This window comes from Cebus imitator, unplaced genomic scaffold, assembly GCF_001604975.1.
Source record: "Cebus imitator isolate Cc_AM_T3 unplaced genomic scaffold, Cebus_imitator-1.0 Scaffold103, whole genome shotgun sequence".
Lineage (NCBI taxonomy): Eukaryota > Metazoa > Chordata > Mammalia > Primates > Cebidae > Cebus > Cebus imitator.
The window spans coordinates 5,417,926-5,435,345 of NW_016107418.1; the positions used below are offsets into that span (position 1 = coordinate 5,417,926).

Below are 17,420 nucleotides of genomic sequence, written 5' to 3' on the forward strand. Positions count from 1 at the left end.
CATCATTCTCAGCAAACTGACAGAAGAGCAGAAAATCAAACACCGCATGTTCTCACTCATAGGTGGGTGTTGAACAATGAGAACACATGGACACACAGGGAGGGGAGCACTACACACTGGGGTCAGTTGGGGGGAAATAGGGGAGAGATAGTGGGGGGTGGGGAGCTGGGGAGAGATAGCAAGGGGAGAGATGCCACATATAGGTGATGGTGAGGAAGGCAGCAAATCACACTGCCACGTGTGTACCTATGCAACAATCTTGCATGTTCTTCACATGTACCCCCAAAACTAAAATGCGATAAAATAAATAAATGGGGAAAAAATAATGGAATATTATTCAGCCATAAAAAGAATGAAGTACTGACACATGCAACAACAGGGATAAAGAGAAGTCAGAAAAAGAACATCTCTTGTATGGCTCCATTCATGTGAAATGTCCCAAACAGGCTAATCTATAGAGACAAGTAAGTAGATGATTGGTTGGGGTGGGAGTGAGGGGATGGAGGAAGACAGGGTTAACTGATAATGGATACAGGAGGGTCTTGGTGGGGTGACGAAAATATTCTAAAATTGTTTGTGATGATGTTCATATAACTCTGTGAATATACTCAAAGCCAATGAATTGCTTCCAATAGGTGAACTGTATGCTATGTGAATTGTATCACGATCAAGCTACTTGAGGAAAAGAGAAGGAGGTCATCATAAAACCCAGAAGCAGTGTATGTCACTTTCAGATGCTCTGGCCATTTCTCCCTGCACCAAGTCCATCACAGCTGCACCAGGCTTCCTGACTTCAAGGTACAACAGACCTGTCATTCATTGTTTCAAACACATTTGAATTTGTCCTCATCCCCATGGTGCCTGAGTATCCTGTGACCACAGGCATAAAACTGACATGGCTTTTCACTATCGATGATCCACTAGCCTGCCCCTCCAGCTCTCTGTGACCTTTGGTGACCACTCATCTTTCTAGTGGTTTACTGTCTTTATAATTCTGTCTGACTTTCAAATTTCTATCAGAACTAGACCTCCACATAGCCAGTAGTCAATGGAATGTAACAATCCCACTCTGACCACTGCCAGTTAAAAAAAAAAAAAATACCCTTCCCAGACTCCATGAAGAACCTACAAAGATTTCTGGTTAGATCTTACCACAAAAATTGCTGTCACATGAACCCAACCAAAGCTCCTTACCTGAAAAGAAATACCCCAACAAACGTCAGAAAAGAAGCATCAAAGCCCCACAAGTCTTGGAAGTTGAGCTCAGACATGCGGAGTACGTTGGACCCCAGTAATTTCCCAAAGCAGCTCGAGGTAGTGTTTTTCCAGTTTATCCCCTATGGTGAACGTGACTGGAAGCCCTCATTCTTACTCTTTTTATCTTCTTAGAAGACAATAAACAAAACAAAGATGCAAAAACCACTAGCTACCTCTGCAACATCTGTGAACCAACAATTAAAAATAAATTTGTATTTTTGTTTTGCCTTTTTTTGATATGAGACTTTAAACCTAGAATTCCCATGCATCCCTTTCTTTTATATAAACACGGGATACAGACACAGCAGAGCGTGAACTATGTACAGCCTGCATGCTCCTACCTGCAGCATATGACCGCTTTGCACGAGAGTGCCAAATCCAGGAAGCTCCTCCGGACTTCGAAGGAAAGCGCGTACTTCAGGGTGTGGCCATCGATGATGAGAGCCACATCATTCTCCTTGCCCAGCAAATTCCCAAGGTCAGTGCAGTGCTGAGTAATGGCTGCCCTTGTGGCCTGAAACAAGAGTGGGGGGGTGGGAATCACATTTTGTGTGTGTTTAACATCAAAAATAAAATAGAATTCAAAATTAAGTTTCTCAAAATGAGAATGAGAACACACACATGCTAATATAAATATACGAACAGTTCAGCTTTGTACATTCATACATTAAAATTTCATTAGAATGTCCTCTGGGTCTGTTTTATGGGTGAAAACATCCTCAGAGTGAGATCCGTTTGATATTTACAATGACATAATCCACTTTTTTTTTTTTGAGATGGAGTTTCACTCTTGTTGCCCAGGCTGAAGAGCAATGGCACGATCTCAGCTCACCGCAACCTCTGCCTCCTGGGTTCAAGTGATTCTCCTGCCTCAGCCTCCCAAGTAGCTGGGATTACAGGCATGTGCCATCATGCCCGGCTAATTTTTGTATTTTTGGTAGAGACGGGTTTTCTACATGTTGGTAAGGGTGGTCTCGAACTCCCAACCTCAGGTGATCCACCTGCCTCAGCCTCCCAAAATATTGGGATTAAAGGCATGAGCCACCTTGCCCAGCCTCGCAATAATCCACTTCTTTACACTACATACACATTATTCTTGGTGCCCCTAAAATAGAAAACTCCATATAAACAAATGTGCCTTCTGGAAAAGATAGCATTATTGGAACTTGAATGGAAGATACTAACATTTCTCAGTTTGCACCAGATAATCTTTAAAGCATCCAAAAGGTATCAAGGGATATAAAAATATGACAAAAGATTAATTTTGAATCCTGCTGAGATCTCCAGATTAAACCATTCTCTCCACACATCACTAGCATAAGAAACAAGCTGATCATTTTCCCATGTTATAGAAAATATTTAATGAAGTTAAATTTCCAACACCTACCAAAACGTTACTACCAGCCTTAAAAATACTTGTGTAATGTCCATTTTCACATGGAATTAAAGCACAGAAACATTTTTTAGATTTAAAAAAAAAATGGGCTAGGTATAGGTTCATGCCTGTAATCCCAGCACTTTGGGAGGCTGAGACAGGAGGGATTGCTTGAGCCGAGGAGTTCAACACCAGCCTCAGCAACACAGAGAAACCCCATCTCTACAAAAAATTAAAAAATTATCTGGGGATGGTGGTGCCTGTCTGCATGTCTGTAGTTCCAGCTACTCTGGAGGCTGAGGTCAGAGGGTTGCTTGATCCTGGAAGGTTGAGGCTGTAGTGAACCCTGAGCACACCACTCCAGACTGGACAACACAGTGAGACCTTGTTTCTTTAAAAACAAACAAAAAAAACCAGATGCTCTGGTTTTCACAGTGAATTTATGACTATGAATAGGATATCTGGCTCAAATATGAGAATGTATTTGGGGCTCATAAAAATATCTGATTTAAGTTAATCAGGAAGCACAGAATTCTGCTGAAATTATTCTGTCTGGAAGATGACCCTATTAATTAATATTCATATGCAATTTATCATATGATAACATACAGTCTTAAAGAAATACGTTTAATGAGCAAGAATCCTTCTACCTCTAGTAAAACTGAAGATTAGCTACTATTAAAAAGTGAGAAACAGGTTCCCAAAAACTGTCTTATTGTTCAGTGTTTAGTCTCAACAAGTGACTTTTGACAATTTCATGAAGATTTATTAAAGAAAAATGTGGTCTAGAGCCCTGCACTGTGGTCAGATGGCCTGGGGTCTAGTCCAAGCTCTCTACTTATTACCTCTGTGACCTTCAGCAAGATACTTAGCCTCTTTAAATTGCCATTTTCTCATGTGTAAAAGGGAGCTAAAAACACATCATAGCACTTTTCTTATGAACAAATAAACTAAGCTAAATAAAATAAACTAATAAAATCAACATAACTTATTTACCACTGGGCTTGGCACACAGCAAACACTCAATAAAACCCATTCTTCCTCCTCTTACTATTTATTCATCAATAATTTCCCCTATCTGGGCCAGGTACAGTGGCTCATGCCTATAAATCCCAGCACTTTGGGAGGCCAGGGTGGGTGGATCACTTGAGGTCAGGAACTCAAGACCAGCCTGGCCAACATGGAAAAAACCCATCTGTACTAAAAATACAAAAATTAGCTGGGCGTGGTGGTATGCACCTGTAATCCCAGCTACTCAGGAAGCTAAGGAGAATCGATTGAACCTGGGAGGCGGAGGTTGCAGTGAGCTGAGATTATACCACTACACTCCAGCTCGGGCAACAGAGTGAGGCTCCATCTCAAAAACTAATAATAACAACAATTTCCCCTATCAAGGAAAATACACATCTCTTCTACTTCAGGCAGTGAATACACGCCATCATAAGCAATGCCTTCTTTGTTGATGTAATACAGGCACACCTCATTATACTGTGCTTCGCTTTATTGTGCTTCAAAGACAATTGCATTTCTTACAAATTGGAGATTTGTAGCAACCCTGAATCAAGCAAGTTGATCAGCATTATTTATCCAACAACATAGACTCATTTTGTGTCTCTGTGTCAGATTTTAATTGTTGCAATATTTTAAACTTATTTCTCATTATTATATCTGTTATTGCAATCTGCCATCTGTGACCTCTGAGGTTACTATTGAAATTGTTTTGGTGCACCATGTTAAAAGTCAAGATAGACCAAAAGCTAGGCTTCTTGCACCAGTTAGCCAAGTTGTGAACGCATAGGAAAAGTTCTTGAAGGAAATTAAAAGAGCTACTCTAGTGAACACACAAATGATAAGAAAGCAAAACAGCCTTATTGCTGGTATGGAGAAAGTGGTCTGGAATCACAGCATTCCCTTAAGCCAAAGCCTAATCCAGAGCAAGGCCCTAACTCTTTTCAGTTCTGTGAAGGCTGAAAGGAGGTGAGGAAGCTCCATTAAGTCTGAAGCTTAGCAGAAATTGGTTTACGAGGTTTAAAAAGGAGCTAGAGCCTCCATAACATAAAAGTGCAGGGCAGGCAGTAAGCGCTGCAGCAAGTTCTCCAGAAGGTCTAGCTAAAATAATTGATGAAGGTGGGGCTTCACTAAACAACAGATTTTCAATGTAGGTGACACAGCCTTCTGTTGGAAGAAGATGCCAGCTAGGATTTTCATAGCTAGAGAGCAGAAGTCAATCCCTAGCTTTAAACTGTCAAAGGACAGGTTGACTCTTGTTAGGGGCTAATGAAGTTGGTGACTTGAAGCTGAAGCCAATGTTCATTTACCATTCTGAAAATTTATGCTAAATCAATTCTTAGATATGGAAAAACAAAGCATGGCTAACAGCACATCTGTTTATAGAATGGTTTGCTGAATATTAAGCCCACTGTCAAGACCTACCGCTCAGAACAAAAGACTCCTTTCAAACTGACTCCTTTCAAAATGACTCCTTTCAGTGCTCATAACAATGCACTGGGCCACCAAAACTCTGATGGAGACATCATTGATGAATGAATGTCATTTTCATGCATGCTTATCTATCATTTATTCTACAGCCCATGGATCAAGCAGTCCTTTAGAGTTTAAGTCTTATTACTTAAGAGATACATTTCATCAGGTTATGGCTACTACAGATAGAAATTCCTCTAATGGGTCTGGGGAAAGTAAATAGAGAACCTTTCAGCAAGGGTTCCCCATTTTAGATGCCATTAAGAATATCCATGATTCATGGGAGAAGGTCAACATATCAACATGAACAGGAGTTTGGAAGAAGTTGATTCCAACTCTCATCCATGACTTTGAAAGATCTGAAACTTCAGTGGAGGAAGTCACTGAAGATATGGTAGAAACAACAGGAGAACTAGAATTAGAAGAGGAGCCTGAAGATGTGATGAAGTACTGCAATTTCATGAGAAAACTTGAATAAACGAGGAATTGCTTCTTATGGATGAACAAAGAAAGTGATTTCTTGAGGTGGAATCTACTCCCGGTGAAGATGCTGTGGACATTCTTGACATGACAACAAAGGATTTAGAATATTACATAAACTTAGTGGATAAAACAGCAGCAGTGTTTGGGATAATTGACTCCAATTCTGAAGGAAGTTCTACTGTGGGTAAATGCTATCAAACAGTATCACATGCTACAGGTAAATCTTTTGTGAAAGGAAGAGTCAACAGATGCAGCAAACTTTATTGTTGCCTTATTTTGAGAAATTGCCAAAGCCACCCTAGCCTTCAGCAACCGCCACCCTGATCAGCCAGGAGCCATCAATGTCATGGCAAGACCCTCCACCAGCAAAAAGATTATGATTTGCTGAAGGCTTAAGTGATTGTTAGCATATTTTAGCAAAAAAAGTATTTTTAAATTAAGGCACGTACATTGGTTTTTTAAGGACATAATGCTATTGCACATTTAATAGACTACCATACAGTGTAAACATAACTTTTATATGCACTGGGAAAAAAAAGATAGCGTGACTTGCTTTATTGCAGTATGTGCTTTATTACCGTGGACTGGGCCCAAATCTGCAATATCTCTGATATATGCCTATAATAGACAAATCATTAAGAGAACAATGTTCTATGCATAAATGGACTTTTATTAAAAACAAAGAAGCCATGTATGGTGGCTCATGCCTGTAATCCCAGCACTTTTGCCAAAGAGGGAGGATCACTTAAGGCCAGGAGTTCAAGACCAGCCTGGGCAACAGAGTGAGACTCTGTCACTATAAAAAAAGGGACATGTAGGCACAAAATTGGCGAGGCATGATGGTGCACGCCTGTAGTACCTGCTACTCAGAAGGCTGAGGAGCATCCTGAAAACATCTATGCCTTCCTTATCAACAAAAACAGCCTGCCCTTTAGAATTGGGGCACATGGTAGAAAATTATCCCAACTTGGAGAAATGCCAGCTTGGCAGCCTGGTTGTGTTCACCAGGAAATTCAGGAAAGTGTGGGAAATTCTGGAGGGTATGCCTGCCGGGGGTCAATGTATGAAGGACAGAAAAGCCTCCCAAGAAGCACGTCACCAAAGAGATGTGACAAGGTACACAGATTTGACCCAGCAAGAGCAGTGGTATAGTAGAGGCCAGTCTAGCTCAGTGTCTTTTAGCCCCATGGGCCTCCCCATCGGACTCATGCCTGGATCCAAGGAGAAAAAGTGTGAGGAATAAAAATCTCTGAAATGTGGAGACCATTGCCTGTGGCTTTTTGTAAGAGGGAGGGCACAGCATAAATGGAGACAGAGATGGTCATCTTAGGAAGGACACTTTCTCTACTTAGGGTTATTTCTGCAGCACACATGAGGACAGACTGGATGCCAATACATAGTTCTTCTTCCTTGGCAAGAGGAGGAGATGGGAGGCAGGTAGGCACTGGCCACCATCAACACATCATGGTGTTGGCTCTGGGACACCAACAAGGAGGGTCCCACCAGAATAAGCCTGCATCCTTGGAGACGAGGGGCAGAAATGTGGTAACAGAAAACTGTGTTCCTGAAATGTGCAGAATCCCACTCCTCCCACTGACCCCAGAGCACAGAGTGGGAGGACCTAAAAGGGAGCTGGAGTTTTAATGGCAGTTGGAAAGAGGGAGGTCATGTGGGTACAGGGGAGCACATGTGGTCACCCTTTCTGAGAGCCTCTCACTATCTCATAACCCACCATGACCTGGGAATCCTTGGGTCATACTAAGTTGAAGTCTTTTATTTTTCTTTCCTTTTTTTTTGTTTTTTGAAGACATGGTCTTACTGTGTCACCCAGGCTGTAGTGCAGTGGCACAATCTCTGCTCACTGCAACCACCACCCCCCAGGCTCAAGTAATTCTCCCACCTGAGCCTCCTGAGTAATTGGGACTACAGGTACATGGCACCACACCCAGCTAACTTTTGTATTTTTTTGGTAGAGACCAGGCTGGTCTTGAACTCCTGGTCTTAGGAGATCCTCCCACCTTGGTCTCCCAAAGCATGTTCAGATTACAGGCATCAGCCACCATGCCTAGCCAAGTTGAAGTATTTTCAAGTCGAACTATTAAAGATGTTATATGAAATTTCCTCCAAATTCCTATGTTGAAACCCGAATCTTCAATGTGATGGTATTTGGAGATGGGGACTTTGGGAGGTGATTAGGTCATGATGGTGGGGCCTCTTGTGACAGGATTAGTGCCTTCTAAAACACAGGAGTGCTTGTTTCATGCCCCCTCAGCCCCTGCTATGTGCGGATACAACAAGACAGCCATCCGTTAAAGAGGGCCCTCACTAGGTGCTGGGTCTACCAACACCTTGATCTTGACTTCCCAGCCTTCAGAACCATGAGGAATGCATCTCTGTTGTTCAAGTCAGTCTATGGTGCTTTTGTTACAGCAGCTCAAGCTGACTAAGACAGAAGGGAACTGCTCGAACCCACTAGTGAGGCAGCACTATTCTTGTCATCATGGATACTTCAGAGGAAAGAAAGTGATTTGGAACCATGGCAAAAGGGGACATATAGCGTGAAAGCAATGTCTGCTATCATGTTTACCTCTGGAATAAGCTTTGTATACAAAATGGTAGCTGTAGTGACAGACATATGCACAGCATAGTACCAAACATGGGAGAGAAGGCTGCTAATGCCCAGTGGCTGTGGGAGGGCAGGACTGGTCTTTTGGAGCTGGGGTTGCATGGGAGTGCAGGACAAACCCCTGCTGTGTCGAACTGCAATGTGTAGATACACCAGCCGTTACTGTGATACTGCAGCAACAACAGAAATTTTACACTTCTATTCCATTGACCAGGCATATTCTCACATACTGGTGAAGAGTGCAGTACATTAGTAGGTACTTGTATTAGTTCATTTTCATGCTACTCTAAAGGACTGCCCAAGACTGGCTAATCGAGAAAGGAAAAGGGCTTAATTGACTCACTGTTCAGCATGGCTGGGGAGGCCTCAGGAAACTTAGAATCGTGGTGGAAGGCAAAGGGGGAAAAAGGCACCTTCTTTACATGGTGAGAGGGAGAAGTGCCAAGCCAAGAGGGAAGAGCTCCTTATAAAACCATCAGATCTTGTGAGAACTCACTCCCTATCATGAGAACAGCATGCGGGAACCACTTTCATGATTCAATTACCTCCTCCTGGTCTCTTCCTTGACACATGAGAATTATGGAGATTATGGGGATTACATTTCAAGATGAGATTTGAGTGTGGGGAAAAAGCCTAACCATATCAGTACATCAAGCAAAAACCAGTTCAATTAGATGGTTACACAATTCCAAACTATTATAATCAACCAGTCAAGTTACAGTTATTGGAGTACCTACTATGCTCCCAAGATGATTTTAAAAATTGCTAAGAATATATGTTTCATGTTACTTACCCTCATAAATCTTACAATACAATCAGCTGACAAATACACAAAATTAAGGATGAAATAATGAAACTCAAATTTTCTCCTCATGGGCAGATTCTAGATACCTAGCCTGCTTTGTTTGGTGCATTCTTATGGTTGGCTGGAATTACACTGAATTGCAACTTTGATGAAGGAAGAAACTTCCTTTGCCAAGCTCTGATCATGCTAACCCACAGCAGGTGCTCAAGAATGTAACGAACTAGTAAATGTAATGATGTGTCTTAAGTTTTTATTCTAAGTGTTTCCACGTAATATCTATAGGAGGTCATCTATAAGAGATCTGGGGGCAGCCGGATCTGGAGGCTCACGCCTGTCATCCCAGCAATTAGGGAGGCCAAGGCGACAGATCACTTGAGCTCAGGAGTTTAAGACCAGCCTAGCCAACATGGCAAAACCCTGTATCTACTAAAAATACAAAAATTAGGGCTGGGCACGAGGCCCTACCTGTAATCCCAGCACTTTGAGAGGCTGAGGTGGGCAGATCACTTGAGGTCAGGAGTTTAAGACAATCCTGGACAATGTGATAAAACCCAGTGTCTACTAAAAATACAAGAAAAGAAATTAGCTGGGCATGGTGGTGCATGCCTGTAACCCCAGCCACTTGGGAGGCTGAGGCAGGAGAATCACTCGAACCCAGGAAGTGGAGGTTGCAGTGAGCTGAGATCGCACCACTGCACTCCAACTGGGCAACAGAGCAAGACTACGTATCAAAACAACAACGACAAAAACCCAAAAATTAGAAAGGTGTGGTAGCACACCTTGTACTCCCAGCGACTCCGAAGGCTGAGGTGGGAGAATTGCTTGAACCTGGGAGGCGGTGGTTGCAGTGAGCCAAGATCTTGCCACTGCACTCCAACCTGGGTGACAGAGTGACACTCCACCTCAAAACAAAACAAAGGAAAATGAGAGAGAAAGACCTGAGGGATGTCTCTTACTCTGACCTCTTTGTGGGCTATTCAGCCTTCCTGGTACATTTTGAGTTACACTTTACTTGAAAATGACTGATTCTCAATCCTTCCATCCTCTTTTCCACCCCTTCATCTGCTCAGATACACTCCTTTGCCTCTGGGATCGAAATCCATTTCCTACCACTAAGAGCTCTCCAGGTCCATCCTTCTAACGTCACCCTTGACGTGTCTCCAGCCTCTACTTTGAGTTTAATTCCTGCACTTTCCATGCCCACTCGGCAATAATCTTTGATCAAACCCAGATGAGCTGGGTTCACCACACACATGTGGTGGAATATAGGTCCCTTCTGTGCAATTCTCAAGCGAGCCAATCGAAGGTATTACTATCACAAACAGTGCCTTATTCTCAAATGGACTATGATTCAAGAGTCTATTTGTAAGGCAGTTATTGGGCACTTAGAATCCATTTTCCCAGAGGAACAATGTTGCAAAGTATGGTTGGATCCCAGGGCCTGTTAATGCCCATTTAGCCCAGTTGCTAAAATTTATACTGCAGTCTCTTATTTTAATAAAAAGCCAATTACTGAAAGTTACAATGGACTTAGCTGTTATAAGGGGAATAAAAAGTCGGGGCGGGAGATTTCATACCCAGAAAGATAGAAAATATTCCCAAATCCTTAAATAGAATTTGCTTTTAGGTGTTAACATTAAACCGTATATTTCTAGCTCTTGGTGCATGCTCTACAGTTGTATTTTCCTTCACAATTAAATACACACATGGCTGGGCACGGCAGCTCATGCCTATAATCCCAGCACTTTGGGAGGCCGAGGTGGGTGGATCACGAGGTCAGGAGATTGAGAATATCCTAGCTAAAATGGTGAAAACTCATCTCTACTAAAAACACAAAAAGTTAGCCAGCCATGGTGGCAAGTGCCTGTAGTCCCAGCTACTCAGGAGGCTGAGGCAGGAGAATCGCTTGAACCTGGGAGGCAGAGGTTGCAGTGAGCCAAGGTCGTGTCACTGTACTCCATCCAGTCTGGGCGACAGAGCGAGACTCCATCTCAAAAACAAAAACAAAAAAACACACACCATTTAATGTCAAAAGTGAGTGACTGCTTCTGACAACTGTCCCCTTAGCCAAACCTACCTTTTTCCCCAGTGTTGTTCTATTGTGAACCTCATATTTCTTAGCAAGGTCAGCACTGCCTTTGCATTTCCAGTTTACAAATTAAAATTATGTAATCACCACAGATTAGCCGGCATGGTGGTGTGCACCTGTAATCCCAGCCACCTAGGAGGCTGAGGCAGGAGAATCACTTGAACCTGGGAGGTGATCCACCACCTGACAATCTCAGGAGACGTTGTGCATCTGCTGATTCATAGAGGATCCTCAGAGGTTCATCTGGTGAACCCTGAAATACCGTGGAAGTGTAGCCCTGCTCAACCTATGAGTACATAGGATCCAAAAGGTGGTTCCACTGTGAATCACTTTGGATTTAATAAACAAGCCAGGAGAGAGGAAACTTTCCAGAACCTGGATGCATTTCTACCAATTTGCAGATGGCAAGAGCCCCTTTTCAAAACTGAATGGTTCCAGCATCACTGAAATCTGCACAACCAGGAGCCCTCTTTACCAGCTCGGCAGGGCCGTGAGGGATCTGCTAGACGCCACGGAGCAGCAGCTGCTGCAGCCCTCACTTTGATGTCCTGCAAATTCCAGTGGGCTCAGAGCTGACCATGCCCAAAGCAGATGGTTCAAATTTCATTAGCAGCACTTCGACCGCACCATGCTTAGCCTTCGAGTTCCAGGGCAGACTCCCTTCTCCTGAATTGATTGGGCTAGTGAGTATCTAATGATAATACTCATTCTTTATCCCACACATTCAATGCTTTTTCTTCCCCTTCGTGAATCTCTTTTTCCTGTCCCCTGTCAAACATCAGCTGCATTTTTCTCACCATCGCCCTCCCTCATTCTTCAGATCATTCCCTGCCCAGCCTCCCACATCCAGTGCAGCTGCATTCACCATTTTCCTGCCACTTTTCCGTTATTTTAACTTTCACATTCATTTCCAACATAATCACACCTCTTCCTTGACAGCATTAATACTCTCAATGCTTTTGTATTTATGGAACTTAATGGGTGTAAACGGTAAAATTCATAGCAAATCCACTCTGGGCTAATGAAAGCTGCCAGGGCTGAAGCCGAAGTAATTACAAGAGGCCGTGGATGACAGCTGCAGGTGGCAGGTGAAGCTTGTACCATTTTGCTCTGAATATTACTTTGTTCCGATCTAGGAATATTCCTAAATTTAAAGACTGTAAATAGCTAAGAGAAATTTCTGTTAAATGTATCACATTTCAAGACTATCTATAATACTAATAATTTGAAGAAAGATGAGATGATATCTCACAGGCGTTCAGCAAACTTTTTCAAGAGATGTCTGGCCTCTCACCTGAAAGCATCCAGGTGCCAGTCTCATACCCTCAGGTTATCTTTTCCCACTTACCCCATGACACATTTTTCTACACTGGCCATCCCTACCTCCCACAAAATGTTTCTATTTCCAATTTTTAAAACTCTTATTCTTACCAGAATAAACCAACCCAATTTATTGAATTCACACTGGCATTTAAGCCTCTACAGAAATACTCTTTTGTTAATCAGCTTGATTAAGATACAACTGACATACAATAAAGCTGACCCATTTTACATGTATGATTCAATGAGTTTTGCCAAAGGTACACACAGTCAGGTAACTCCGGCCACAATCAAGACACAGAACCCTTTCATCATCCCCAAAGTCCCTTCCTGGCACGCTGCAAATGAATCCCTTCCCTCACCCCCAGCCCCTGCTGACCTTTAACCTGCCTCTTCTCACCACAGTTTTGCCTCTTCTAGAATGTTATATAAACAGAATCATCGTTTGCAGTCTTTTCTGTGTGACCTATTCACTTAGCCTAGTGCTTTCAGATTCATCCAATATTAACGCACATGTCAGTAGTTTACTCTTTCTGTTGCCAAGCAGTATTTCAATGTATGAACACAGCACAATTTGTTTAGGTGTTCATCCATTATTGGATATTTGAATTGTTTCCACTTTGAGGATATTATGAATAATTCTCTATGAATCTGTGTGACTAGTCTCTGTGCAGACTTATGTTTTTATTCTCTTGGGTAGAAACTCAAGTTTGGAGTCACCCAGTCATACCACAATACAGACACACACAGAGCAACTGCAGGTTCAACCTCCTAGAAACTGTTAGACTGTTTTCCAAAGTGCCTGAGTCATTGTGGGTTTCCAGGTGAGCTCACAGGTAAGCTTTGCAGCTATTCTTCATGCTCACCAACACCTGCATGCTCAGTCTCCTTAATTTTAGCCATTCCAGTGGGTTTGTAGTATTAGATTTAGTAGTTTTAATTTGCACTTCCCAAATAACCAATGGTGAGTTGAAGACCTTTTAATGCTTAATGAATGAACCGAATTTCCATTTGCTGAGATTTCAAGACACATACAGTGGGATTCTTCAAGAACACCAGGGACAGACACACTGTGTGCATGGGTTTGCCTTATCTAAGAAGCTCTCTGGCAGGGTAGCTGAGATACTCTAATTTTAGTTTCTTCCTTTTTAAAAAATATCAAATTTACTAAAAACCCACATTTTCCTGAAAAAGCATCCCAGGCAATGTGAGAGGACAGAGTTAGAAAGTAGGTGCCTAAAAGAAAACTGGCAGCGGCTGTTAATGATCAAGTATCATTTATAAGAAAGAGACTAATGAGGCACTCGGGGTCCAGAGCCTAGAAAGTTTGAACACTATTAATTACCACTATTTACTGAAAGAAATTTTGACTAACAGTTGTGACAGGGCTCAAATTATTGAGGTTAAAAAAAATCCCTGAAAATATTTACTGTTTTCATTTCTCAAAATATGTTAAATAGCAACTCTAATATGCTTAATTTATTTTCTTCTTCCACACTAGATTTTTAGTTTAGTACCAGGAATCCTCTAATATACTAAACGAACATATTCTTGAACTGCTGTGTATAGTAATCTCTCAAAAATAATTTATATGTTTTAAGAAGCATTTACTACTTGACTGTGGATCCTTCTTGTAATTTTTTAAAACAAAGAATTATTCTTAAAACAGATGATTTTTTTCCTATAAGAAAATTATTTCAAAGTGTTATCTTCTTACAAGAAGAATATGAAATCAGCATTTACAAGCCGTCACTCAGCCATGTATAAAATGACCTCCATAATCCCACAGAACAGTTGCTTGTCACACCATTTGCCCAGAGTGGATCTCTGGAAGTCACTGTATATGTCAGGGACACAATAAATCACTGCCACATTTAATATCATCACTCTAACTAGAAATAGTTTACTATGAACATAACAACCTCAGCTTAATTAATTGCCTGACCTTTAGGGATTAACATTTTTAACTTTAACATATTAAGGATACAGCCATCCCACTTACTATTTCTAAAGTCTCCTGGATAATTGGAAAAATTATAAAGTACCCAAACCTAACACAATGGGAATTTACAAATTAAAAATGAAACTACTGGATGAATTATTTTCTAGACAACTTAAGTTTACAAAGAGCGTTTTTAATGAGCTATGTGATTAAATATATCAGGTTAATTTTACCAAAGGAAAGTACAGCATTAATCTCATTAAGATTTTTATTTGGCTCACAATGATAAATGTTAATATATGTTCTGTCAACATAAGCAGCACATAAGTGGTACAGGCATCACAATTATTGAACTACTTATCTGCTTTAAGACAAAAACAGTTTCTTAAAAGACACACTAAAACTTTTTAAGCAAACATCACAGATGCTGCATAAGAAAATGAGCATGGTAATCTCACCTTAATTATTTAACTTCCTGACTCTTGGAGATTTAAACTTTAATATTTTGAAGATAAAGCCACTGCACTTACTATCTCGTAAAGTCTCCTTGACTCTTAGAACAATTATAACCTGCCCAGGCTGTGTTTAGGCTTCTGCAAACAGCAAATGAAAACAGTGAAAAATTTCTGAAAGAGAAATAGTGAAGGGAGATCATTTAAAAATACTCTAAATGCATGTGTGGCAGCTGTGGCCTGTGCAAACTGGCAGTGAAGATCATAGCCACGGACGAAAATAGGACCATGGGCTCACATTTGGAACCTGCTGAAGGAAAGAAAGGTGCCAGACAAAGGGCTGAAGACGGCCTGCTCCCACAGGCTCCCAGGCTGCAGGTCAGCCCACAGGGCATGGTTCTGGAAAGCCCTGCCTGCAGGACTCAGTGCTCCCTGAATCGGCAGGCACTGGGGAGTACAGAGAGAGTTATGCGAGGGGAAAGAGCAGCTGTCTACAAATCCTCTGCTATGCCAGGAAAATACCTCATGCTTATGTGGGACACTGTTACCACATATAAAATTGGAAATACTTTCTACATGAGAGTCTCCAGTTGGTAATGGCAGTGGTACCCTCTATTAAACTTTAAAAATAAGTAAATGAAAAAAATAAGCAAAAGATGGAGGAAACATCTCATTTCCACTGGTGGTCCTGGCACTGAAGATACAGCGAGGAAGAAGTCTCACCTTCTCCCTGAAACACTCCTGGCCAAGAGGCTCTGGCTGTTCAGAACCCATAACCAACTAGGGTGGGAGAGAGTGGGCTTTGGGGCAGGCTGGGGCTCTTGTCACCATTCTTTATCCTACACAGACTGGCAAAGAGTCAAGGTCATGGTGATAGATGTTTACACTGAAATACAGAGCAAGAAAACATATCCTGTAATTAACTCTTAGCCAAGAAGGACCTATAATGTGCACAGGATCCTATAGGCTCAAGAGTTCCAGAAAGAAACAGCGATACAACAACACAAAACAGCCAAAGATCACTGCGTGTCTGGCCGTTGGGACAGTGAGTATCCCAGGCCTGTAAAGTGTGGTGAGCCACAGGCTCAAGTCAGGAAGGTGCTGGGGCGTGGGGTGTCTGTCAGGCTGGGAGGAAGCACTTGGACTTCATCCCAGAGCCTATGGGGAGCTAGTGAAGGTCTGTATGGATAGAAATGGCATACTTGAATTTTCATTTGTAGATCACCCACCAATAGTATAGAAGATGGATTGGAACAAGGACCCAGGCCAGTTAATGGGGCTTAGGATGCTGGGAGCCTAACCTCTGCCTGCAATAACAGACAAAACCAAGAAGTGTATTTACTAAAAAGAATAAACAGTGCTCGGTGAATGGTGAGAGGACCAGGGAAGAAACAGGGATAAGCAATAGGCTTGCGGCCAGCAGAAAAAGGAGCCAATCCCTGATAACGCAACATGCAAGGAACTGGGGACGGGTGGGGACCAAGTGACCACAGATCAGAAGTGGCTGAATTTCAGTGCCATGGAGAGAGAGCTGGGTCTTTGGTTTAAGAGCTGCCTACTACTCCCTGTGACGGTGGTGGGGAGGCCTGCTGGGATGGTGGGGGATCAGGAAGCCTCTCTAGGCCTTGGAACACCCAGAGCTGCTCTCTAGGGACACTGCTGTGCCTGAGACAGCCTGGTGAGAGTCACTTCCACTACTACGCCCCCGTTAATGTCTGTTAGTTTCAAGTGAACATCCGGCAGCTGTCACTTGCTCTTTGTGGATCATATAACCTTTCAATCAATGTTGTCTGAAGAATGGAAAAAGATCACATGGGTTATTTCCTTACCATTCCCACTAGGTGAAAAAAGCAAACAAACAAATCACCTAGCAAATTGCAGGTGATGAAGAAATGCTTGCCACTCTTGTTTGGGGACTCTCTGCTGCTTCCTGAACCCCCGGCCCTGGCCAGAGCACTCTGCTCACAGCAGCTGTGGGCCATGTACTCTTCTCTGCTCCGCGACTGCCTTCTGCAATGGAGCTGTGACGAGGGCCTTCTGATGACATTTTGAAGAGTATTTGAGACTTTAGCTTGGTGGGCCATTCATACATTCAAGAAGAAGTCATGAAACATTGACTATACGGACAGAGCTGTGCACAAAACTCCAAAGGCCCAGCTCTCGATGGGCTTACACATTAGTGAGGGGAACAGAAACTACAGAAATAAGAACAGAACGCAGTGTCATGAGCTGTTAAGAGTCATGGATGAAAATCGAGAAGGTTTTAGGAAGCAGGAGCCCATCAGAATCCTGGGCATTCAGGGCCGCAGTCAAGAAGACTGAGACTCACCTGAGGGTGGAAATAGGACAGTTTGGACCTCAGTGCACAAAAGGTCCGGACAGTGAATCTGAGTGGCCAGGAAATACAATCAGTAGGTTGACAAGAGGTTAATTGTTCATTCCATTAAAAAAAAATACTTTTTAGACCGGGTGCAGTGGCTCACATTTGTAATCCCAGCACTTTGGGAGGCTGAGGCAGGTGAATCATGAGGTCAGGAGTCTGAGACCAGCCTGGCCAACATGGTGAAACCCAGTCTCTGCTAAAAATTAA

General features: G+C 42.4%; 1 protein-coding gene across 1 annotated transcript in view; it reads right to left on the bottom strand.

Annotated features, from left to right (window-relative positions):
* Positions 1-17,420, bottom strand: part of ATP8A2 (ATPase phospholipid transporting 8A2) — a 654,052-nt gene that overhangs the window by 329,161 nt on the left and 307,471 nt on the right. Inside the window, exon 25 of the mRNA XM_017537537.2 lies at positions 1,599-1,771. Coding sequence (XP_017393026.1) covers positions 1,599-1,771 — 173 coding nt within the window. The remainder of the gene's footprint in view (positions 1-1,598; positions 1,772-17,420) is intronic.